The sequence below is a fragment of the Panthera onca genome, chromosome E2 (genome assembly GCF_046562875.1).
Source record: "Panthera onca isolate mPanOnc1 chromosome E2, mPanOnc1 haplotype 2, whole genome shotgun sequence".
NCBI classification, from domain to species: Eukaryota; Metazoa; Chordata; class Mammalia; order Carnivora; family Felidae; genus Panthera; species Panthera onca.
The window spans coordinates 43472551-43497649 of NC_138353.1; the positions used below are offsets into that span (position 1 = coordinate 43472551).

The window sequence follows — 25099 nt, forward strand, 5'->3', positions numbered from 1 at the left end:
GACATCTTGGCCCCCCTTCTTGCTCTGATTGCCAGATCTCTCTCCTCCTGGGTGAACCATTCTTCACTACCAGCCTGCTGCCTTGGCACAACCTGTACTTCTGGTATGTGCGGACTGCCGTGGACCAGCATCTGGGGCCTGGTGCTGTGGTGATGCCCCAGACTGCCTCGCTGCACGCTGTGGTCGTGGAGTTCAGGGTAGGCCCCTCAGAAGTTGTTGCAGAAAGGGCAGGGGCTGGGGGGTCCTTATTTTCTTGCAGAGACCTTGGGTGCAGATAGAGCATTGTGAGTCTTAATGATATGGGCCTCTGCTTTTCTGTATCAGCACACTGCAGGGTTGAATGGAAGAGACTTGCCTTTGTACAAATGCGGTAATTTGGCATGTGAAATGGAAATGGCTGTGTGTTGTCATTTTACAATTATCCCTTATCAGAATAATTAAAAAAAACATAAATGAAGAGTTTCAGAAGACATGCTGTGCAGCTCACTCTGTTCTTATTAAAAGTTGACGCTCCAGTTGTTAAAAGCATTTTGAGATGGAAAGTCAGCTTCTTTATGTAACAAAAAATTGAAAAGCTTCATTTTAATTTCCTCATCAAAGCAAAACCAGTCACAAAGTCATTTTGGGAAAGACGTTTCTTCTTAAAAGGATTTTGAAATACTTTCAACCTGAGAAGTAGAGTGAACCTCATTTGATATTTCTTTGATAAGAACGGCTTCACCCATTGGTAGCTTAGTGGCTCCATCACTGATTTTCTGGGCATTTCTTCTGTGTTGTCTATTTACCTGGCGAGATTTCCACAGGAGTTCTGGCTTTCATGGCCCAGGAAGGAATGTGGGAATGATGCTCATTCCCAGACATATATCCAGGAAACGGGACACAAAATTGGCTAGCCTGAGTGCACTTCTGGTCCCTTCTCTCCCAATGTCCTCACATCCTGTTTATAGGCACAGAGCCTCAGAAACTGGTTTACAGATTTCTTCCCAAAGAAACCCCATCCCAGTGGCTCTGTTTGATTGTCCCCTGTAGGAGAGGACTTGATCATGTGACACTTTGCAGATTTCAGTGACCTTCCCAGATCCTTGGTATCTCTGAGGCCTTTCAATCATGGGGTCTCTTCCAAGTGTGTGGGAATAGCAAGGGGTGCCTTTTTGGGGCTGTCCCCTTCCCCCCAACCTGACCTCACTGACTCTTCTCGCTCTTGTCACCATGCTTTCATGTCTCTGGGTGGGTGTGGATGTCTGTGTGCTGTCCTACCGAACCTGTGACATCCATCCCCAACTGGGTGTCGACAAGGGCTCTGCCTTCCTCACAGGACCTGTGGCGGATCCGGAGTCCCTGTGGTGACTGCGAAGGCTTTGACGTACACATCATGGATGACATGATTAAGGTTGGTGGGGCACAGTTCCTGCCTGTAGTGTCCCACCCACCTACTCCATGTGCACAGTTTCCTACCCCTCCCACTTGGCTTTCCTTTACCCAGTCCAGGTGAACCTATTGATCCTGAGTCTGGCCCCATATGTTACCCCATCCATCACCCCTGCCACTTGGTCTGTGCCCTGCGCCCTCTCACTCCTTGGCTTTATACATTCTTCTTTCTACCAACTCCTGTGTGACCTTCAGGTAGCTGCTCAGAGATCACGTGTGGGTCAGCTTTCCTGCCCAACCCCATTCTCAGCCAGACCCTGGTGTGTCCAGGCACTGTGATTCCTTGTCTCCCTCTAGACTGGGAGCCTCATGTAGGAGTGATCTGGCAGCTGTAGTGCTCAGTAATGGTCACTGAATGGGCAAGCGTCCAAGTGCCAGATGTTTTTACCAGTGTTGACGTTTGGTCCTCAGAGTAGCTCATGAGACAGGCAGCGTCATCCCATTTTAAAAAGGGAAACAATGAGGCTCAGGTGAAGTAACTCTCTGAGAAGACACTTGTGCGTGGCAGCTGAGAGTAGAGAAGGCAGCTGGTTTGATCCCGGTGTGTGTGGTCTTTCTGTGAGGACCCACTGAGGCATCTGACTGTGGCAGTTACCCTGAGGGACCTGGGCCAAGGAGGTAAAGGACCACTGGTATAGACCTTGGAGACTGGACAAGAGCCCCTTATCTCCTAGGCCACTGGCTCTGGTTCTGTCTCTGTCTCTGCCCACTGCCACCTCCCTTTCCCTTCTCAGCGTGCCCTGGACTTCAGGGAGAGCAAGGAGGCCGAACCCCACCCGCTGTGGGAGTACCCATGCCGCTGTCTGTCTGAGCCCCAGCAGATCCTGACCTTTGATTTTCGGCAGCCAGTACCCCCACACCTGATCCATGCTGAGGGCTCCATTGAGCTGAGGAGGTAAGAACAGGTTCCAGGGTGCAGTAAGCTGGGGAAGGGAGTGGTAGGGCCTGCTTTCTGTCTAGTTACTGCCTGGGTGACTAAGCACTTACTTTGGCCATTTTCATGTGGGTGGCTGTGGCCTCCTTTTTTGGGCCTTGCCCTTCCTGGTCCAAAGTGGCCCTGAGTGTATAGTGGGTCCCCACAGCCTCTGGGTGTGTACAGGTGGGGAGGGAGAGCCAGAGTGGGCTTTGCACATCCCCCCACACCTGCAGCTTCCTTTGAGCTAAGTGTCATGATGGATCACAGCTATAGAGAAAAGTGATTTTTTGTTGCTATGGTTACCCAGTGGGCCATTTTCCTGAACCCTGCTGGGAATTAAAGCAGGTTAGGAATTGGTAAGGGCTACTCATCGTGAGGCACAGTTGGGCCATCCTGCTCCACCTCCCTTCCCAGGGAGGAGCTGCTGCTTCCCTGAGGAAAAACCCCTGTCCCATGGTTCCTCTAAGTGCTTGGCCAGGTTGCAGGGAGCAGGTGGGGCTCTGGGTTGTGGTTCTTGCTCAGCATTTTACCAAGCGGCCTTTAGTCAGGTGGAATGTTAGCAGCCTCCTGATTGGGGAGGAAAGAAAGATCAGAGGTTTCTGGAAAGCGGTGAGGAACTGTGGCTGTGCCTGCCCATCTCTTGTGTGGCTGTTTGTCTTTGACCCAACATCCCCACCCCCAGGCCTGGGAGGAGCCATGGGGCCGTCCTGTGGATGGAATACCACCTCACGCCGGACAACACTGTCAACACTGGCCTCCTGAAGTCTGTAGAGGACAAGGTAGTGCTGTGCACGTGAGTCCCAGAACAGGCCCACCCTGTGAGCTGGTTGGTTACAAGTTAGCCCGATTGTAACTCTTCAGTGGCCCCAGGTCACCTGGTTCTGACCAGCTTCTCACTGCGAGTTGCCTGGCCTGGAGACTGGCCAGGAGGGGGCTTGGGTGCTAGTAGCCCTCACTATCTTCTCGCTGCTTCTACAGGGGGACTGTTGCTGGAACCCCCACTGCAAGCAGGCAGTGTACTTCTTCACCATGGCGGACCCCAGAGCGCCGCTGGGTGGCCCTCAGACTGTCAGTTACACTGTGGATTTCCACCCCCACACTGGAGACATCACCATGGATTTCTCACTCTCAGACACCCTGGACGATGGGCAGTGACCCTCACCTGTTGAGAAATAAAGTGGCCTGAGGGCTCTGGGCTCTGACTGGCGTGGCTTTCTAGGAGGGAAGGTGAAGGCACTTCTCTTTTCAGGGCCCATCTTGGCCTCCGGGCTCAAAGCCCTCTTCCCTTTTTGTGTTTTTGCTCTGCCAGTTCCTTATTTTGGGTGTGATGGGCGGCATAAACTGCTGACTGAATTTGGAGCCGAGGAGGGGCCAGGGAGCCCCCCTGCCATGGTTCTAAAATGCTCAGAAAGCTCTAGTGTGGCGTTTCCCTCTACCGTCCTGGGAGCTGGCTGGGCCAGGCAAGTTATGTGCTGCTCTCAGCTGTGCAGTGCTGCGGTGGGTGTGCTGCCCCTCTGTGAGCCACTGGCCTGTGGGGAACCTTGGGGTCCCTCCTGCCTGATTCCAGCTAGAAGGGGCTTCTGGGGTGGAGATGCTGACTTGGGGCTCAGTCCTGGGCCTGAAAGACCCTGACAGGGCCGTCCTTTTCATCTCTTGGGTAATGTTACCAAGGCACATCCATAAACATCTGCCATTGGTGTTGCAGCATCAGCAGGTACCCAAGACTGACACCTGGTTTCAGGCTACTGTTCAGAGGACAGGGAAGAGGCTGTCTCATAGCAGTTCCTGAGATGCAGACCAGGAAACCAGCCATCAGGAGGGGGAATCAGGAGGTAAACCTTTTCCTGTGTGCCCCCATTCCACCTTGGAAGTCTGGGGCAGGTGGGTGCCGTGCAGCCACCCCACCCTAGCCTGGGCCTTGCTTTGCTAGGGAAGGCTGTAGAATCCTGAGGAGGCCCCAGCCGTGCTTCTCCCTACGTTCAAGGTGTCCTTCACTGTTTACTCCCACTTCCAGAGGGAACAGGGAGACAGTAGGAACCCAGGTGGCCCAGTTTTCTGGCAGTTCAGGGCAGACTTGGCCTATTCCCATCCTGTTGGGGAGGAGGCAGGAAAGGTGGGCCCCCCCCCCCCACAGCCTGGCCCCAGCTTGTCGCTCAAATAAGAGAATACCAGCCTTGAGCCTCACAGTTTTATTTTATCCTTGTTATCCATCTTTCTGTTCAGCACCAGTAAAGGGGAAAAACACCTCTCTTTTCAAAATATTTTATCAGGTGTAAAGATTGTTTTTCTTCTAGGGAAGAATCGTCTGGATATATATTTGATAATAATTTTACCAAAACCTTAGGTGTGCTTACCATATAAAACCCCTAATGTCCCATGAGGATACAATACAGAAAAAAATACAGAAATTAAAAAATTTTGTTTTTTTTTAAAACAGTATTTCTAAATCTCAGCAAGTTAATACAGTAGTTAAAAAGCATCAAGGTTAATATTCATACTTAAAACTCAAGGTGGTTTGGACAAATGGAAATGACTGTTTCCTTCTAAAGCTGACCCCTGCCTCCTGGCTTCTCTGGAGGAGGCTGGGCCTGGAGTGGGCATGGGGGCCTCAGTTGGGGATTTGAGTGACCCCTGTGTCCACCCCTCCTAGGCCTAGATGCCACAGAATCTGAGATTCTGGTAGTGTTTTGTTTTTTAAAAATCAAAATGGAAAAGTCTGGCTTGTGCATGGCCCTAGGAGTCCACAGCCTTGATGAAACATGTGGTTGGGCAGTGGCGTCCTCGATGCTGAAGCTGCGCCAGAGGGAAGTGCAAGGGGAGCTGGGACACAGGCTGGTCCGGCTCCAGATACTAGGGCCAGGCTGGGCAGAGGTGACCTTGTTAGGACAGGAAGTGACCGAGGCACAGGGAGGTGTGACTTGCCTAAGGCCGCCCTGTGAGTAGGGAGAGAAGCATGTACCCCTGTGCTGTGGCTCCCGTAGAGCTGCCCTGGGAGGGAGGTGACTCCTCGGAGGGATGCAGGCTGGGCCCAGAGTTTCTCTGCTTCAGGAACCCTGGCCTCTGTCCCTGCTGCTCTCCTGGACACACATCCAACTCGAAGCCTGGGGCCTTTGCTCAGTCCCAGCCATCCAGGCGTTGAGTGTGTTTAGTTGGGCCCCACCTGTGTGAGCAGAGATTCCTGGCTGCTCCTGGGAGTGGGGGCCCCATTTGGCTTAGCCAAGGCCCTGAAGGCCAGGCCCTTAGGCACAGCAGAGAGCCCAGGTGGGGTTGTGCCTTCAGTGGTGACCAGCCCCTCCTGGCTCTGGACTCAGGGTGGGGCTGGGGGCTTGGTCAGTGAATGCTCCTGGCAACAAAGCCGGCAGCCCACTGCCCCAAACAAACCAGTGCCTCCGTGTGTATGGTTCTCAAGCGTGTCCTCCCCCAGCACAGGGCCTGCCCCTGACTGGCTGCTTGGCCCCATCTTGGTCCCTCTTGCAGCTCAACTGGGTGACAAGGCACTGCATCAGCGTGCCAGCACCAGGAGGAGGCTTCTGGCAGAAAGATCCTGGTGCATTCCCCAGCCTTGATAGGCAGAGCTGGCTCTGAGCCAGGTGGGCACAAGGTCAGGGCACTTCAAGGAGGGGAGATCAGTGGGGGGTTGTCAAGAACAGTCTGAGTTGGAGGGTCCTTGCATGGGAAAACAGACACAACCCTCCCTCGTGTGACTGGGGAGTATCTCCGGGCATGTTTAAAAAGTCAGGTAGGCAGAGGCAGAGCTGCCGTGGAGTGGGGAGCTGTGGACTTCACCTGCAGGCTTTGCCATGCCCTGCCCAGGTCACACGGTGGCAGAGTGGGTGTCTACTGGCCTGGATGCCAACCAGTACCACTCCATGCCCCAGGCAAGCGGTGCCCCCTGGCCTTCACCCCCAGCCTACACACTGGTAATGGTGAGGGGACATGCCGTTCTGCACCTTGGCTTCCTGTCCCTTCATCCAGGGCCCTGGGTCACTTTTTGAGGATGGGGCTGGGAGGACAGAGCTGCAGCCCCACCCAGAGGCAGGCAGACAGTTCCTGAGCTCAGCCAGGGAAAGATTGGTCCCAAAGCAGAGAGGTGTCCAGAAGGGAAATGGGGATCAGGCAGAAAGAAGGGCATGTGTTGGTTTTGACAGAAGAGAAGCTATAAATCTATCGTTTGGAAAACCTGAAGCTCCCTGACCCCTTTATGTCATGAGTTCCCCTTCTTCCTATAAAAAAGTGATGCTCTCTCCTCAGATTCCCTTTGCCCACTTTGAAGTCTCTCAGGGGAGACTCGGGGGCCCTGATTGGCTGGGAGAGAGGAGCCTGAGCAGTGTTCTCCCTCACGGTCTGCAGACCTTCTAAAGTGAAGGGTTGTTTTCTTAACTTTTTCTGTTTTTCTTTTTAAAATAATCGCCCTTGAATGCAAGACCCTGGGAAGAGCCCGGGCTTGCTGGTAACTGGACACGGCCCTCATGGTCCCTGCTCATTAGCCGTCCGGCCTGGAGGCAGGAGCTGGCGGCCCTATGCCCAGGAATGCTTCTTTGGCTGGTTCTGATTGTGTTTGGAGTTTGGCCTTGGGTGAGGCCCGAGTGAGGGGTCTGTGTGGCTACGGTGTGGCACATGACATGCGGGCAGCGTGCATGCGAGGGTGCAGGCATGCGAGACAACATGGCAGCAGACAAAAATAATGAACCCTGGACGAAGCTTGAGAAGAGATACAAAGAGTACAGAAACCCGGTTCTCATACTAACCCCCGGGTTACAAACTAGGTTGTGCTGTAGATTTGTAGAAAATCATGTTTTGAAAGAATGGCACTGTTGGGCAGCTGTGGCTCCCAAGACCAGCCTGACCCTTCTGTCCACAGTGAGTGCCCAGAGGTGCAGGGCAGCGCTGGTTCCAGCTCACCTGGGACTAACCAAGTCTCCCCCCAGGTCTCTGCCCTCCTCCCCCAGCACCGCTGGTGCTCGCTGGAGGGGACATGGCCAGAGAGGTGCTGCGGCTCAAAGGGTTGGCAAGGCCCCACTGCTCTGAATGACGTGGCTGGTCTATGCCTCCTCCTCCCCTGCAGACACCATTAGCCGCATGGCCACTGGGAGATGGTCGGTCAGGCCAGACAGCTGGGTGATAAAACTGAATTCTTCCACCTCCTGTTGGAAAGAAGCAGTCCTATTAGATCCAGAGGGCATCCTACACAGGAGGGGCCTGGAGGGCAGGGGTGGGGCTTCTGTGCAGAGGTGGGGGCTGGGTTTAGCCAGGATCTTCCTGGAGGCAGAGGAATGGGAGCATCCCATGGGCCCCAAGGACTCTGAGACTGACAGATCTCGTTTTCAGAGAAGAGCTCAGTGCTGCTGAGGGGTACAGGGCACAGGATCCCCTATCTATAGGCATTGCTTGGCCCACTCGACTCACAGCCTTCCAGTCCGGGCACAGCCCCTCCTCTGCGTACAGCATGTAGTCGATGCGTCTGCCGTTGCCCTTCAGCAGGTCCTTGCGTCCCTTCTGGCCTGCCCCGGGGCTCTTGCTGGTGGGGAAAGCCAGGTACTCCCTGCGGCCTTCCTCGGTCTCCAAGACCCTGCTCGACAGACAGGAAGGACAGGAAGCAAGGTGAGCCCTTGCCCCATTCTCCAGACCCCAGATCCTGAGTGTGGAACCATGTTCTAGTCCCTAAGTGGGAGAGATGCAGGTCAGACCAAACCCTGTGTTTAAGATCTATTTTCCCCGGGGGACCCAAAAAAAGGGGACTAAGGTGGAGGGAAACCCAGTCTGACCCTGTGAGTTCCTGACTGAGCCATGCCACTCCAGAGTCTGTCCATGTCCACCTTGGGCTTGGCTGTCGCTGAAGTTTGGACATAGTACTGCCCAGAGCCTGTGGTACCGAGTTGGGAACAGAAGTGCTCACCCCCTCTGCACACAGGGCTTTGCTTAGAGCCAGTGGCAGGGGGTGGGGGTGGGGTGGGAAAGGGTCTTTGCAGTGAACCTCAGGGACCCTTCTCTCCTATAGGTCCTCAGAACCACCCACCCCCACCCTCCGTGACCGTTGTTTCAAGTCAGCAGGGGTGGGGGAGCCAGGAGAGCACCCAGGCCCTATCCTGGGCCTGGACTCTTGTGTTGGTTTCTCTCTGAGCAGCTGTGCCAGCCACCAAACCCCTGAGCTTTCCTCTGACACAAGGATGATTGATTGCTGTGGGCCCCAGGACATTTGGGGGACCAGGAATGCCAAGAAAGGAACAATTTTGGGGGCACCTGTCTGGCTCAGTAGGAAAAGCATGTGACTCTTGAAGTCATAAGCTTGAGCCCCACGTTGGGTGTAGAAATTACGTTAAAAAAAAATGTGGGATGTGGTTGCCATAACATTTCTTACAGGAAGAAAACTGATGTGGGTACTTAAATGTGGGTGAGGGTTCTCTACAGGATGTGCAAGGGACTCAGGTTGGGTGTTAACACTCTGAATCCAGGCCTTTTGACTTCCTGTCTGCCGTTCCCTTCCTGCCAGGTTTCCTTTGGAGCCTGAGCACTGGTTGGGGACAGCCTTCACGGGAGACTTGCAGAGGCCAGTGGACATTGAACAAATGGAAGGGGCGCCTGGACAGGCACAGCCAGCAAATGTGGGTTTCTACAAGGCCTTTATCAGCCCTGAGATAAATACACTAATGACATGCAGAGCATCACTACATCTCAGAAATATAATCCATTACCGTCCTTGGCCTTTGGTAATTAATTCCAGCATCAATGATCTAAGAGTTACTGATAGTCATTTTTTAATCATCATCTCATAAAAAGATAATTTTCTCGGCATAGGATGATGTTTCAAATTTAGTCTATAATCTAATTAATTGGCTTAAATTAGCTGTGAGGAGCCACTGCCATGGCTTTGTGCAGTCTCGGGCTGTGAGTTACAAATTGGTTCTGCTGCTGGCCTCTCATATCGGCCCTGTATGGAATTCTCATCAGGTTTATGTATGAAGCTTGGCTGCAGTGGAACTGTTTCTGCTTTGAAAATGTCTACTTAGTGTTAGCTCCGCTTGCGTTTTTATTTGCCTGATTGGTGGCTACTAGCTGCCGGGCTCCCTGCAATGGACGCCACTCCATGGCTCTTCTGCAGGGGTCTCAGCAGCCCTTGGCCTCACCCTGAGAGATTCTGTCCCTCTCCCTGTGCCCAGAAGGGCCTCGAAGCAGGCTATGGCTCAGGGCTGGCCAAGCTCTTGTAAAATGAGCCCGGACTCTGGTGCTGATGTAGGAAGTGCCACCTCTAGAGCCTCCTCCTGGTTGAAGGCTTCTCCTCAGTCAGGCCAGTCCCTGGGGCATGAAGGTGGCCTGGTCTCCGCCCAACCCCAGCTTTAGTCTTTGAGGCTTTCACAGGCTTCCTTCCCATGGAACTGCGTTCTCTAGTCTGCCCTGCACAGCCCATCTCTCCACACCAGAGTCAGTGCTCAGTGTTCATCCCAGCCCTGGGATCCATCCACCCCTGCACAACTGCAGTGACATGGGTGCTGGCTGCTTACTTCTGCAGGTTGTCAGGGGTGCACACGTCCTCATCGTAGAGGTTGTCTGTGTCCAGCATGGTACCTAGGAACAAGGAGGCAAGAGTGGTCACTGTGAACAGGGCCCAGCCAGCCTCTAGGAGGGCTGCCTCTGGGGGGCAGGAGGCATGGGTGAGGGCTTCTACCCCTGCCCCTTGCAGAGTGGTCTTGGGGATAGGTCCTGAAATGTCTCTGGGAAGCCTGTGGGGAGCCCAGCCTTGGTTCAGTGTCAGGTCTCAGCAGGGTGGGCTCAGGCCTTGCAGTGCCCCTCCGCCATTCCCCCTCAGGGCCCCCAACCCTGTGCCCAGCCCCAGCTCACCGATGGCCCAGGACTTCTCCTCTCCAGGCCCCAGGCGGCAGGGGTCCTTGTAGTGTGTAAACAGGGAGTGCTGCTGCTCCAGCTTGTCATCTGTGCGTGAAGGGAGAAAGGGAATGCTGTGGGGCTCAGGGTGTCTGTCCTGGAGGGCTGCCTGCCTTAGGTTCTAGTCAGTAACTCAGGTAACTGCCTCTGGGTGGGGTCTCCTTTGTCACTGGTTTTCTGTGTCCTTGAGAATGCCCCCCCCCACCCCCAGCGGGGGTGGGAGTGAGCTATCCTTCTGAGGACACTGGTCATGGTCCCACTTGGCCTCCAGGGGACAGTGATCTTGAGGTCTTCCCAGATCTGGTGGCAAAACCTGTGGGGGCTGGCTCATGCTGTCCTGGAAGGGACCCCTGCCCTTCACAGACTTGGGTGACCAGGTTGAATCAAGAGTGACCATATAGGACTTAGGAGAGAGAGGTGATCTGCCCTGAATTCCAGTTTGTCTTGCCAACTCATGGAGCCAGAGGGCCATTCTGAGACCCCTTGGGAGGAAGGACAGGCACCAGTGGGGCCTGACTGGGTGAGACCCTCTCTGACAGCCTCTTCCTGTGTGTACCACATCCCCACCCTGACTCAGGAGGATCCCAGGAGCACCTAGCATTTGGAGCTGGTATCAGGAATGTGTCTTTGAGGGGACCACAGGGCTACCATCGAGGGGCTGTATGTTCCACGGTTGGCACTGGTCTCCCCACCCACCCTAGAGTTGCCACCAAGTGAGGGCACCACCCTGTGCTCCAGGTAGGACCTTTAGGTCTCCAGCCTTCACTGAGGGCTAAGCCTCAGCTCACAGACCCCATGTCACTCACTCATCTGTAGTTGGGCTGGGGCTGGCGTGGAAGGAGCCCAGGAGCCAGTGGCGGGCGGGTTGGGGGGGGGGGGTGGCGGTTCCTCACATCAGCTTCTTGGGCAAAGGGAAGCTCAGAGCTGCATAAACTCCCAGGAGTAAACTGAGATCAGCGTGATCACCAGATCAGTTATTTAAGTCAATTATTTAAAAGTTTACCCATGATGAATTTTCAGTCTTTTAGCCGAAGGGGTAAAGATATAATTGCCAGGGTTCAAATCCCAGTTCAACCACTTCCTGGCTGTGTGACCTGGGACTAGTTACTCAGCCTATCTGGGTCTCAGCTTCCTCTTTCACACCCTGTAAATTAATACTGTGCTCACTCTTTGGGTCATTATGAGATTTAAATGAAACAGCCGGCCCACAAACAGCTGTTAGAATTGTGCCTGGTGCAAAGCAGGAGACGAGTAACGACTTGGTGGGTAGTGTTAGCTAGCTTGCCCACAGTCTGAGTTTCAGAAGCCCCAAGCTTCTCCATCAGAAGTTCATTTTTAGGGCATCTCTTTGTCTCCAGCAAGGAGGCCTCTCAGCTTTCTAGGCAGAGCGTGGGCTCTTCTCATTTTAGGATTTCTAGGGGTCACAGAAATCAGAGTCTTGCTAATATCCCACCCACATGCTCACAAGCAGCAGGAAGTTCTTCAAGCTGTGAAGCCCAATCCTTTCCAGTGTGACTGGAGCCCATGCCTTCCCCAGTAGCCCACCCAACTGGGGAGGACCACCACCTCACCAGAGGAGCAGTTGTCAAAGTTAAAATCTCCACAGACGACATCAAACGCCACCAGCTCCTCGGGGTTGGCTGTGCTGGACGAGGAGGTAGATTTTCGGAAATCAGCCAGCCAGTCCTGAAGCAGGTCCAGCTGCTCACAACGGATGGCACTGTCCTCTGTGGGGCAGAGCCATAGAGACCAGATGGCAGAGCTGCAGTTAAGACCCCAGCCACGCCCCGGCACCAATCCCAGCCCACGGCGGGCAGATTGCCCCCCGCCCCGGAAAGCAGGGGCCACCAGACCCTACCTGGCAGGGCATGCAGGTGTGTGCAGGAGATGTACCCGACGATTCTTTGGTCCTGAGGTGTGCTTCCCACCTGCACCTGTTGGGGAGGAGGCGAGGTGTTGATGACGAAGCCTACGAGTCATGACTGCTCTAAGTATGAGCCCATCTCTGTCAGCTCCTGCTAGACCTGGGCCCAGATAGGAACAGCACATGTCATGCTTATAGGAACTTCTCGTCCAGGGTAGGAGGCAGATGTTTAAAGAAATACCAGCCTGTGGCATGATGAGTGCCACTAGCAATTCATGCAAGGCTTTACAGGAAGGAAAATGCAGAAATCACTGCTGATTCCCTCCCTGAACCCCCACCATCTCCTGGTGACCAGAGTGTCCACATGGATGACCCTCATGTGCCAGCCCCTCATTTCCTTGTCCACTCCTGTCTGTTGGCTCTTTCCCCTGATCCCACTGCCCTGGAGCCCATCCCTCCAAAATCCAAGCTGGTCTCCCCTCTGGGATGCAGCCTAGCAGGCAGAGCCTCCCACCCATCCCTTCAACATGAGTGGACCCTGCCCTCCACTCTGCCCAGTCTCTCTCTGCCCCTGTGACTTCATGAGAAGCCACTTTATCTGCTTTTTGGCAGTGGTTTCTGTTGGTCCCCTGATCTGGCATGACAAGTATGGGCTATGTCTCTATGACACCTGTGACATGGGTTTGCCCCAGGTGTCCCATAGCCTCTATCCAGAGCCCAGCCCTCCTTCTTCCACAGGGGCCTCTCCAGGCCTTCATGCTGCACTCTCCCCAGACCTAGTCCTTCCCTCCTGCTCACCTCCTTCACTGGAGATAGAGTCCCCAGGGGGTGAAGTGGGGCCAGGGGCTCCTCCGTGACTCCCTGCCCAAGTGCAGATGTCCCTGGTGGGCTTTCTCTACAGGCTGGCATAATGACATCACAGACAACCCGAAACAGCCCCCAGTGGTGACACTGATACAAGCCTGAACCCTTGTCAGGGCTGTGGCTGTGGAGGTAAGGAAGGGGTGGCTGCCCAGCCAGCTGCTCTCCCAGGCCCTCTGTCCATGGCAAGTGGCAGGAGGCTGCAATAGGAGATTACCCCTTCCCCCTCCAGGCAAGCTCCCTTGGGTCATCTGTGGGTGCCTTTCCGCAGAGGCCTCTGGTTGGTTCCTCCTCTTTCTTTCTGGACTCTCCTCCCACCTAGGCCTCAGCAGTATTTCCCAAACTTCTTTAATCCATTCCAGAATTGGTTTTGTATGAAGAAGAGATCCTGGACCCTGGGAACTCTCCAGGGAAGGTGACCATAGAGGCCTATTCTTGGCTACGAGGCAAACATCTGCCTGAACATGACCTTGCCCATCCTCCAGCTAAGAGAGGCTTGGACTCACGGCTGCAACCACCGCCACATCACAGGCCCTCCACTCAGAGAGCCTGGGCAGGCTTCCATCTTTCTTTTCGCTGCCAAAGTCAGGTTGGCATTATTCTCCTCCATATGGGTTTTCACATCATTAAGCATCCTTAGCTTCCTACAGCTCTTCATCTCCTTTCCCAGCCTGGATGGATGCACATCTCTCCTTTCCCAGCTCTTGTGGGGGGGATGAACATCTGGTTACTTGATAATGGGCTGTACAGCCTGAATTTGGGGCTGTTTATAAACTCCTATGTCCACCATTCACTTCTTGCCCACATTCCAGACCCAAACCTCAGCCTTTAGTACCACCACCCTGGAATGTCTTGGGAAATCACATACCACTGTTTTAAAACACAGTTTTAAAACCACGGTGCCTCCAAAGGCCACACGATGGCGCGCTTGCCCCCTGTGTTCCCCAGGCAGTGACTGTTCCCCCTCAATAATAATAATAATAATAATAATACTATGCTGTGAGCACTAGTGTTTAGTGCTTCCTGGACACTGCCCCCCTGGGGCTTCACAACAATTACGAAGGTTAAAGTAAAATTATACCAGAATTGGCTTGGGGGTCATGAGGCTCAGATGGGGGAGGCAAGTTCTTGTCAGATGTTTGCTGCCCTGCGCCCAGCTCTTCACCCTACTCTCTGCTGCTTTCTCAACTCCTGGTGACTTGGCAGGCTTTTCACCCATTTGATGGTCTTAGTGTGCCAACCCATTACTCACTCTGCACTTGGTGTCACTTGCCTGTGCTGAAACGTGGGGCAGGGACTGGGGAAGCCCTCCCCTGAGGAGACTGGCCCCGGAGGGAGGGAAGACACAGCAGCGAGGCTATGGCTGCCCCTCCCTCAGCCCCTTCCAGCCCCTCCCGCTCTCCATCAGCCCGTGAGCTGCCAATAGCCACTTTGTGGCTTGGCAATAGCCAAGGCCACAGCCATGGCTGCTATCTTTCTAGCCCCTGGCCCCTTGGGGGATGGCCTGTCTCCTGAAACCTCCAGGCTGGAGAAACAGGTCTGCTCTCATCAACAGACAGCTGGGTCTGCCACATAGGGAGCTCAGTCGGCCGGCTTTCATTTCTGTCTCACTAGAGAGACAGTAAGACAGCTGGGGACAAAGGCTGAGGGGCCTATGGCGGGAAATACGGCTTGTGCGGGCTGCGCTGAGGAAAGTGCCACACAGGGGGTGTGACCAACCCAGGGTGGGACCAGGACAAGAGGAGCCATTCGTGGAGGACCCTGGGGGTGTGGGGTGCTGGAGCAGAGGCCAGGGCAGGTGGAAGGGCCCCGCTATGAGATGGGCTTCTCCCCGAGGCAGCAGGAAGTAGGCACCAGGAGTCAGAACTGGGACAGGAGGAGGATGGGATTGGAAGGGAAAGGAAAAGCAGAGGAATGGTGGCCTGAGCCTTGGAGGTGCAGCTGAGGATGTGGGATGGACCCCGATGTATTTAGAAAGTGAAACTAGAAGTCTGGATGGACTCCTAATGGAAATTAGGAAATGGAAGTGAAATTAAGAGCCTGGATGGGCTCAGGTCATAGGGAAGAGTAAAGGTGGGGATGGTGGAACCTGGCCGATGGAGATGGGCATATGATAAGTGAAAGAGACTGTGTCTAGGGGGGCAGCCGGACACAGAGTTGGGGGCTCTGGGGAGAGATCTGGGCTGGGACAAGCCTGAGAGCCCTCAGCAAATATGGAAATGGAGTCTGTGGACTGACTTCCCAGGGGTAGGTGCGTGGGGCTGGCCATAGTGTCCACTTGGAAATGAAGAGGTCTAGCCAAGTGGGGTCACCCTGCTGTGGGGGCTGCCAACCCTCACTCAGGCTGAGAGCTGGGAGGAAGGCAGCAGGCCCTGCCAGGTGCTGCCAGATCTGTGAGGTGAGAGAGAAGTTGCAAACTGGGTTTTATTGGAATAATCTTGACTTTTCAGTGCTGGCCAACACAGGAAACTTTTTAATGGTGTGGACCAAGTCAAACATATCTGCAGACCAGTTTTAGGCTAAGGAGCAGAGGGAGCAGTTAAAGGCCGGGCAGGTGACCAAGAGTCTGGAAGGAACGGCCAGAGAGGTAAGAGGAAAGCCCGTAGCAGACGGACTGTCCTAAGGAGACTGTTGTGACCCTGGTGGGCGTGGTGGTCAGGGTGCAATACCAAGGAGGGAGATGAGGGTGTGTGGGCTGGGGGGCAGCACCAAGGGGGTCCCTAGCCTCTGAACCATCTGTGGTAGGGGGTGGGAGGGAGAGGGTACGCTCTCCTCCTGAGAGCTTGACAACATTTCCCCTCCTTCCCCAAAAAGTCACTCCGGCTGCTGAGACAAAAATATATCCAAGGAACAGAACACTGATGAACCACATGCCAAAATGGAGTGGTAAAAGGAGTTCATTCAATTTTCTCTGTGAATGGAGAGTCAAGGACCCCCATGTCTGGGCCTGAAGAGCCACACAAGAACCACTGGAGTGGGGCCTGGGTCCTGTGCTGTATCAACTGGCCTAATGTTCCTTCTGAAAAGTCTGGAAACACCAACAGTGTCTTTTGCATAGGGAACAAAAAGTCAGCACTCAGAGTGTGTCAGGCTCAGTAGAAGATAAGGGGTAATGACCAAATTACCATGGTCTAAAAACTCCTCCAATTGCATCCAAATTAGCAGAAATAATTATGATTCACTTTAATTAGTGACTATGGAAGCGAAGCCTTGGGCTGGTGGGCAGGGTGCCTGGCATGGCAGCTGTGTGACAGCCAGGAGGGAGGGTGCACCGGGCCAGTGAGGCTGCAGGCCTAAGCGAGCAGGCATTTGCCCCTTAATGGAAAGGGGCCCCTGCCTCCCCCTTCTTCCCTTTATCACTGCCATCGCTGCCAGCCACCTTCACCACCAACCCACAAGACCCCTCAGGCCTCAAGCTCACTCCCCACCCTATGACTGGGCACTAGGTCGCCCCCACTTTACAGATGGGGAGAGGGCTCAGAGATCTGAGGAGCTTGCCCAAGAGGACCCAGTCAGGTCTGTCTGTGCCTGGACCTTTGGCCCTTGTCCCTGCATCCTTATTCTCCTTGTCCCTGAGCTGGGCGCCCACCCGTTCGGCTCCACGAAAGGCCTCGCCTACCCCCAGCCCCCAGGAGGAACCCCCGGCTGCAGCCCACCTCCTCCGGTGGCTCTGTGACGGGCTGATGTGTGGCCACTCTGCAAAGCCACAGCCTCCTACCTTGAGAAACAGCGCTCCTTTTGAGGCCAGGCCATCGGAGCCGCGCCCGTTGGGGTAACAGTGATAGGCCACGTCCATGATGGGGTAGCGGCTGGCAAAGAAGAGGCCGCTGTTGAGACACTTGAAGCTGCAGCAGCCTTGGCAGCCGTAGACCCCGACGTCGTACAGAATGTACTCGAAGTAGCCGTGCAGCTGGGCTTTCAATTTGGCGGCTGCCCGCTTGTCAAACACCTCCTGCAGGCACAGGAAGTCCAGGTTGGCGGGGAAGAAAGCGGAGACCTCGTGGTCAAAGGCCTCGTCTGGGTGGCGCCTCTTGCGCGCTGCAGCCTTCTTCACCCCGGAGGCCTTGTAGGGGAGCTTGCTGTTGGTGGCGCCTGGCTCCCCGCTGCCGACGTCCCGCGCCTTCACCAGGGACTCCCTGGAGGCCGAGGGGCTGCCCAGGCTCCCCGAGTCCCCATCCCGCTGACTGTGGTTGGGCGTCTGGCCCCGCGAGCCCCCACTGGCCCCATTCCTGGCCTGGCCCCCAGAGGCAGAGTCATCAGCTTCAGGGGGCCGGCCCCCGTCCTCGCCTCCGATGCGCACAATGCAGGTGTCCTCAAGGCTACCGCCTTCGGCCGGGTCCCCGGAAGCCGGGCCGTTGGCAGCCTCGTCACTGGAGTGATGCCCGCTGTCACCCTTGTATTCCACAGAGGCCGTCCTCTTAATGCTCCCAGGGACAGCCCGGGCCACGCCATCACTGCCCTGCGGTGACACCAGGCTGCTAAAGCTGGCCGCGCTGATGGAGGTGTTGGTGGGCGAATCGATGTAGATTTTGATCTGGGGCCGGCTGGCCCCATTGCGGATTCTCTGCCCGATCTCTTTGGCTCGTGCTTGGGTGTTAAAAACATTGTTGAGCCTGGCCAGCGAGTCAGGGAGGAGGCAGAGGTTGGCAGTGGCGAAGCAGAAGCTTTTGCCAGGACCTGTACCCTTCCATTCACTGAGCAGGGCCGCCCCACCGGCCGGGCCCTTGTCCTCCAGCCGGGAGTAGATGTAGGGTCGGCGGGCAGACTGCAGTGGGGACCAGAGGAGGAACCCAACAAAGGCGAAGGGCAGCGAGGCGACCAGGAGGGCCAGGTAGACGGGCGCGAAGAGCACGGTGCAAAGCAGCTGGAGGTAGCACGGGTCATCTGCCCGCTGGCGCTTCTGGCAGGCAATGGGTATGAAGGAGGCCACGAGCCGGTCCAGCAGCCAGTAGCATGGGAAGATGAGGGCCCAGGACACGGCGTGCAGGGCGGACAGACAGCTATTGGGAAAGGGGGCCGTGTACAAAACCATCGCAGCTCACTGGGCGCCGCAGCCGGCCCTACTACATGGTGTCTGTGGCGGTGCGGGCACTTTCCTGGGAGGGGTGGGTGAGCGGGGGGCGGGGGTCCCTTGGAGGAGGGGTCACCTCCTGGTGAGATGCGTCTCTGAGTGGTCAGTGGCGAGTGTTGGCCAACTGGTCATGGTTCACCTCAGTGGGCCATGCTGGGCCACCAAGGCCTGCTGGAGAACCTGCAAGACAGAAAGGAAGGGCACTTTTATTCACCCTTAGGGAAGCAGGTCGAAAGCAGGGGCCACTGTCTCCCTTCACCCTGTCCCCTTCCTCCAACATGAGCAGGAGCATTCTGTTTGCCTGTGTGTGTTTGGTTTTCTTGGAGCAAACAGCTTGGTGACATGACCACCTTTAGCTGACCATCTTGATCTTGTAACTGCTTGAAAACTGACCCAGGATTTTGGAGGGGCCCAGCTTAATAGGCATTTGGGAGGCAGGCTGGGGATCCCAGAGGATGGCTGGACCTGACACTAGCCTGGAGCAGCCAGAAGCCCATCAGGAGCCAGGGGTGTGCTTGGAATGAGTGAGAGGTGACCCTGATTCAGAGGAGCCTCAAACACATCTGCTTGTCACGGAGTGTCCTTCAGGTCCCAACAGAGAGGGAGCAAACTGCAGAGAAAGGGGCCAGAGAGTCCTGGGGCAGAGGGCAGTGTGGCTGGCAGAACCCTGAGAGGAGGGCCATCCCCACACCCAGGCTCTCACTTGGCCCCCGCCTACAGCATCAGACAGACCATTCTTGCGCTCCCACCCCTGGTGACCGCCAGCAGAAATCCCTTTCTGACCAGGACCCAGGCGCTGCCCCGGCCTAAACAACTTCTAGAATGATGGTCCCTGTGACTTTCGGAGAAGTGTCCTGGGGCTGCAAGGATCTGGCCCAAGCTTCTCCCCTAAGCCTGAGATGCAACCCCAGGGCCCAGCTGAGGCCCACAGCTGCAGAAATGAGTCCATCCCAGGTCCCTGTCCCAGCCAGTGCATGAACCTCAGAACAGGCCCTGGGGTCCTGCCTAGGAGAGACTGCCAGGTGCAATCATCATGCTGAATGTAGAATCAATAAAGACCAGAGTCTGGAGTGTTTGCCCAGCCTCCGGGGACCTGTTGGTGATCATTCTGTGGTGAAGCTGGTATAAGCAAATCCAGAGTCTTTATTACCAGCTCTGTCAGGGAGTTCATTTCCCGCTCACTGTCTCACTGACCCAGTCCAGCTTCTGCCCTGGCACCAGCGGGTCTGTGCCCATGTTCCATCCATCCTGGCCTCACAGCCTGTCTTCCTGCTGCCTCCCTGGTCACCTCAGCCAGTACCTGGTGTCACCTGGGTCCTGCCTTCCCTCAGTCCACACATCCTCCCCAAGCTCTCCTGGAGCCCTTGTGGTGGTCCACGACTGCATCGCAACTTCGCCCACTTTTTTGGCCTCCTATCCATTAGGCCACAGTGGCTGGGGTGACTCATTGTCTGATCCGACCATCCCTCAGATACCTCAAACCCTCTGAAAGTTGGAGCCTCACTTGGCCCTTATTGGGCGTCTTGTCTTCTAGCCAGGCCTCCGTGTCTGCAGCCCCATCTCCCACTCAGTAGGATGTGGTTTCCTGCCCATGCCCTGCCCCTCACCTGACTCACCCCCTTTCTTCTAAGACTCAGCTCAGAAATCACCTCCTCAGAGAGGCCCTTTTGCCCCCTCTTGCCAGGTAGCTTAAGTACGTCCACTGGGGGCTCCTGTTCCCCTCATTCATGACCTGGTCTCTGCGTTTCTAGGTCATAAATGCTCATGGGACACGGCCACCTCCCCAGCAGACTGGGAGCTTCCTGAAAGAAGGGGCTGCCTTGAGGGCGTGGTGGGTCCTGGAGCTGCACCAGCAGGAGCTCAAGAAATGGGTGGGTGAGTGGAGGTCAATCTGCTCTGCCTCCAGGCCTGAGGTGCAGGGTGGACGGGGTGCCGAGTTTCTGCTGTGTACCTGTCACCCAAGTGCACTCCTGTAACCACATCTCCAGGGCTGAGTTAACGGGGACGAGGTCCTTGTCCCAGACCAGAGCTTAATGTCTAAAGACGAATCTAAGCTGATGTCTGTGTCTCGTTCTGGAGAATATATTTCATGAGGATTTTACTTTCTTCAGAGGAAATCGTTTTGAAGCAAACGCCGGAAGGTTACAATTTGTAGAAGCAGGTGTGTCTACTCAGACCACAGCTGTTTGGCCAGGAGCCATGGGAAACAGCTCCTTTGCAGACAGCTCTGTGCTGCAACTTGGTTTAATCTGGGAAAGGCACGCCCTCCGCTTGTGGGCATTGGGATCATGGGGCTTTGTCTGGTGCTGAAGTAGCAAGGCCTCTCACTCAGATGTGGGCAATGAAGTTCACTGTCAAGGATGTTGGTGAGGCCAGAGGGCCAGCCACTGTGTCCCTTTCCCCTTCTTCATGGGGCAGGGAAGGGGAACCTGTTTCAGAGAGGATAGGAGACCCTGATATCCTGTCCTGAAGCTCCAGACCAGACAGTGGCCTTCACCACTTCCTCCACACCCAGCCTGAGCCCTGGTCTCCAAGGGCCAGGCTCTGTATGTGGGGTGTCCTAACCCCGATGGCCTTTCCTTTGGGGTTTGCTGATTCAGAGGTCCTTAACTTACGCCAAGCTCCTGGGCTGAGACCCTGAAACCAATTTTATGACAGTGGCTGAAACTGGAGGATTTGTGGCAGGCTTGCTGACCCTCTGTGCACACGATCTTTAACCCCCAGGAGAGTTGTGTCATCTCTGTGGCCCAGAGCTTGTGGCTTAGTACTTAGATTGGTGGCTGTCCAGAGTTCTCCCATACCTGCTATCTGACAGACTCGCCTGTTGTTTCTTTAAAATCCCAAAACTTTCATTTGAATTTAACCCGAAGCTGGGGCAACAGCCCACTGGCTCCCTTTGAGCCTGTGGGCTTGGCTGCCTTCAGCACAGTGTGCAGCACACAGCAATGCACGGTGCGGCCATCTTCAGACTGGCTGCAGTGAAAGCTGTAGGGGAGGCCACAGAGCCGCCTGCACCAACTGGACCTAGAGGAGGTGGCAGGTCCTGTCCCTACAGGTGGGGAAGGTGGAATGGGGTCTCCCAAGTCTCCAGCAGCCACTGCATTTGGCACCAAGGTGCTGGGGGTAGGGGTCTAGGCCGGACTGCTGGGGACACTCAGATGTCACCCCCAAATGCATGGAGCAGGCCCACTCCCAAATCTCCTTAGCTCTTTCTTCCTCTTCCCTGTGGCCTGAGGTCACCAGCCCAGCCGACACCACCCTTACCTGAGCACCTACCGCACCCTGTCACCATCCTCCGTCTCAGGCCACAATGTGCATAGTGGTCGAAGGAGCTTCCTAAACAATCTGACTAGATCCTCCCTTTGGCAGTCCCGTGGCCTTGGAGGAGAAAGTCCAATCTCCCAGTCTCTGTCTAGGGGCCCTCTGTGCTTCTGCCCCTCTTTCCTTATCCAGCCCCACCCTGGAAGGGTCCCTAGCACCTCAGAGGTAGATGCAGCCCCACTTCGTCAAAGGGTTCCTGAGAGAAATTCCCAAACCTTCTGCTCTCCCATGTGGCCCATCCCTAACACTGGCCAGGCAGGGTAGGGACCTGCCATCAGCTGTGACCGCACTATCAGTGGGGACTGGCTCCCTCTCCAGCTGCCCTGTGTCCACCTCACTTCTGCTGTGGCCACAGGAACCCTTCTGGGCAAGTTCCTTCCCAGCCCTGCCTGCAGCGGCAGTGAGCGGCCAGGCCTGATCTTTCTGGTTCCCCCAGGCTGGTCCCAAGAATGTTGTTGGTCTCAATGCAGGCATCAGTGGGTTTGAGGTGGCTGGCAGCCCAAGGGCCACCACGGTGTTCCTCTAAGATGTGGCAGATCCGAGCATCCTAGCTCTTCATGGCCACTGGGTCCCCAATCTGGGGCCCCTCCCCTGCCTCCTGTCCCTCAGTGCCCTGGACATAAGGAGCCCCCAGGTGCTGCCCAGCCACCCGCTCCTGCATGCAGTCCCTACATCTATGCACGGAAGCTGCTGAAGCAGTTGACACAAAAGGAATTGCCACGGATGAAGCCAGTTTCTAGAGCTGTGTGGTTAATTATTTTGTCTCAGTGAAATGAAAGGAGGGCAAACAAACAACAACACATTAATTAGTTTGATCTACGCTTTCCCCATGAAAGAGGGGAGTAGAAGTTAAATGCCAGAGGCTGGGAACTTCTCAGAGAGCCCTAGAAGCTTTTGAGGGTGTGGGTGCTGAGGGGGATGCAGCAGGGCACCCATCCTGTATCCCTGGGCCCTTTGTCTTGCCCACACCCCCTGGCGGGGCAGGACCTTGTGGGTGGCCCAGCCCAGGCTCAGTCTCCCAGTGAGGCATGCCTTCGTCACCTCCATGCCCCAGTTCTCTGCTTCCCTGTTCTAGAACTGGCATCTTGCCAAGCAAAGTCTACCATGGGCATCTCTGATCAGGGTGACAGGTTCCTCAAAGGCCACATGTGCTGAACTATAGCCACTCAACCCCACATGCTGGATTGCTCTTTCAGGTTCCTATTTAAAGCAACAATCACTCCTGGGTTTCTCCCTTTTATAAGCCCTGGTGAGTGGATTCCAGGATTGCTCAGGATGCCCCCTCCCCTGCCCCCATACCATGGTCTCCAGAGCTGGGCTTGAGTCCCAGATACCGTCAGTTCCTCATGGTCACTCCTGAGCTCTGGGGTCACTGTGGGGGGCTACCCAGTGCCCCAAGGGAGGGCTCTTGGGAGTCAACCTCTGTCCTACAAATGGAGACCTCAGACTTGCCCCCTCACTTCCAACTGCCCTGCTCAACACTCAGCTTGGGTTGGAGGGTCAGGCTTGCTGATCCTGTCTCGTTATCTATGGCATAGTGGTAGCAATATCTGCCTTCCAGGGCTAATCATGAGGATTAATCCTTCCCTACCTTCCCTCCTCTTCCTTGTAGGACCTCCCTGACCAGGTCAGGAAGGAGCCGCCTCCCCTGAAGCTGGCTCCTGTGTGTCCTGGCTGCTCAGCCTGACCTGTGGATTCAGTGGATTTTGAAGATGGTACAAGCTGGTTCCGTGCACTGTGCTGGGGGCAGCCTGAGCCGCACCCCCTGCCCCCGATCCTGATCCTCTAAGCTCCTGACTGACCTGTGATGCTTTCAGATCCTCAGAGACCCATCTGCACTGTTTAGGCTGGAGCTGCTGGCCTTCACAAACGTGTTCCTCTCCCTACAGTGAGGACTGGATGGGGCCTAATTGTGACAAGGAGACTGGGCTGCAGAACCAGGGCAGACGGAGGGAGCAGAGAGGTTTGCAGGCTGATCCAGCAAGGAGGGGAAGTTGCCTGGGGAGGTTTGGAGTCCAGATGGGAGAGAAAGAGGTGGTCACAGGCTGGCCACTCCTGGGCAGGCACAGGACATTGACAGAGAGAAGCTCTACATCAGGGTCCTGTGGGTTACTGGTATCTGTGGTGACCTGACCTGCAGATGCCTCAGCACAGGAAGGGAAGACTTGGACTGCTCAGAGGCCGAGCTAAGCCAAAGCTGCTCCCCCATACACCTCCCTGAGATGTCGGGGACCAGCTGATCTGCTATCCCTTGGGGAGGGCATCTGCAGGAATAGGGCCTGGCCAGGCCTGTCCTGTTTGGTGTTGAAGATTGGGGGGAGGTTCCCAGCAGCTGCCCCGGGGAAGCTGCAGTGGGCGGGACCTCTGCTACAGGCACCAGGTGGCACTGGCACCAGGGTAGCCACCCCACTTCCCACTTCCCTGGGAAATGGACCTGGCAGGCATGCTGGTACACAAGGCCTGCTGCACTGGGGCTCAGAGGGTCCCAGATGAAGGTTGACTTTGGACTTGAATTTTTCCTGCAGCAGGAAAGTAAGCAAGCCAGACCAGTCCTGCTGGCCAAGGCCAGCCCTGGCCCCTTCAAGGAAGCCTGAACTGTCTTGAGGGATCTCTGAGCTTTGGGGAACTTTGGGGGAAGTTGATGAGGGTTGGGAGTTGCCCCAGGCTGGGTGTAGGGTGGGACCTGTCCCTCCTTCATAGCCCTTTGCTCTGGTCCGTATGCCTGCTGAGCCCTGTCTTCCCAGCAGCTGGGCTGGGAATCCTGGGGCAGAGGGACCTCCTCCTATCCTCTCTGTGTCCACAGGCTCATGTCTAAACAGGCATTGGGCCAAGCCCCAGGTTTCTGCAGGAAAGACCGAGAGGATCCCTCCAATCCAATTACTCAAATGTGCCTGCATCCGCCGGTGGCGCCGAGATCGGGCCGGCCCATTTCTGCCTGGATGCCAGCCGCACAAGGGTTGGCATAGCAACATGAGCTCTGATCTGCTGAAACTTGGAGTCAATTCGTCATTGGGAGGACAGAAAGAAAGACTGAAGAGGACGCCTTTAAAAGTGATGCGGGTCAGGCAAATCCAGGCTAATCCCTGAAATCCACAGAAATGGGGTCTGGCATTAACACGTGTGCCATAGCAGCGACTCCCAGTGACATGGTGTGTCAGGTAAATGCCCATTCACCCTTCTAGATCCAGAGTACCTGCCCCCTTCTTTCTGAAGCTCTCCCTGACTTCCCCATCCTGCCTATACCCTCTCTTCCCTACACACCCCCAGCTGGCCCGCTAACCAGGCACATGTCTGTTTGCACATCGGGCCCCCCCCCGCCCCAGCAGCCTGAGAGCACCTGATGGAGTCTCTAGCACCAGCACAGACCCAAGTCTGAGCCTGCTCCACCTCTCTGAGGGTGGCAGACCTGCTTTTGTCTGTCCCCCTCCAATCCGAGGGGAGAGCAGTGAGCCACACTAAGTCAACCGGCACCACAGCCCCCTGATCGCAAGGTGAATGGTCATACGACCCACGCTCTCATGGGTGCTCTTACTGGACCTCTCAGGAAAGAGGCCTGCATTTTCTCTGAGGTGGAGGCACTAAGAGCCTGAAGCTTCTGGAGCCTTCCTTGAGAACAAATCTAATTCAAAGGTAAATAGACCTTAGGGCTGGAAGGGGAGTCCTGGTGACATTTTGAGCTCCAGTTTCCCTGGGCCTGAAGACAACACCACCCCAGACTTTCTAATGAGTGAGTTACCAAATTACCATTTCCTTTGCTCTA

The 25099-nt window shown here is 55.6% G+C and overlaps 2 protein-coding genes and 1 long non-coding RNA gene across 15 annotated transcripts in view; 2 read left to right on the forward strand and 1 right to left on the reverse strand.

The window, feature by feature from the left end:
• PRMT7 (protein arginine methyltransferase 7) overlaps positions 1-3546 on the forward strand; it is a 46531-nt gene extending 42985 nt beyond the window's left edge. For 8 of the 10 annotated variants that reach the window (XM_078438909.1, XM_078438911.1, XM_060650351.2 and 5 more), the window contains 5 exons: positions 36-197; positions 1316-1390; positions 2163-2323; positions 3027-3137; positions 3323-3546. In XM_078438909.1, coding sequence (XP_078295035.1) covers positions 36-197; positions 1316-1390; positions 2163-2323; positions 3027-3137; positions 3323-3530 — 717 coding nt within the window. In that variant the 3' untranslated portion in view covers positions 3531-3546. The remainder of the gene's footprint in view (positions 1-35; positions 198-1315; positions 1391-2162; positions 2324-3026; positions 3138-3322) is intronic. The other 2 variants (XM_060650353.2, XM_060650357.2) reach the window with 1 other exon arrangement.
• Positions 3547-7119: 3573 nt separating this feature from the next.
• Positions 7120-25099, reverse strand: part of SMPD3 (sphingomyelin phosphodiesterase 3) — an 80326-nt gene continuing 62346 nt past the window's right edge. For 2 of the 4 annotated variants that reach the window (XM_060650361.3, XM_060650362.3), the window contains 8 exons: positions 23142-23245; positions 16666-18198; positions 12081-12156; positions 11794-11949; positions 10181-10270; positions 9844-9907; positions 7751-7913; positions 7120-7488 (listed from right to left, as the gene is read on the reverse strand). In XM_060650361.3, the coding sequence (XP_060506344.1) occupies positions 7387-7488; positions 7751-7913; positions 9844-9907; positions 10181-10270; positions 11794-11949; positions 12081-12156; positions 16666-17979 (1965 nt within the window). In that variant the 5' untranslated portion in view covers positions 17980-18198; positions 23142-23245 and the 3' untranslated portion in view covers positions 7120-7386. The remainder of the gene's footprint in view (positions 7489-7750; positions 7914-9843; positions 9908-10180; positions 10271-11793; positions 11950-12080; positions 12157-16665; positions 18199-23141; positions 23246-25099) is intronic. The other 2 variants (XM_060650359.3, XM_060650360.3) reach the window with 1 other exon arrangement.
• LOC144614623 (uncharacterized) overlaps positions 12258-25099 on the forward strand; it is a 33566-nt gene continuing 20724 nt past the window's right edge. The window contains exons 1-4 of the long non-coding RNA XR_013552509.2: positions 12258-13536; positions 15398-15534; positions 19770-19889; positions 22952-24497. This is a non-coding gene — a long non-coding RNA (uncharacterized LOC144614623). The remainder of the gene's footprint in view (positions 13537-15397; positions 15535-19769; positions 19890-22951; positions 24498-25099) is intronic.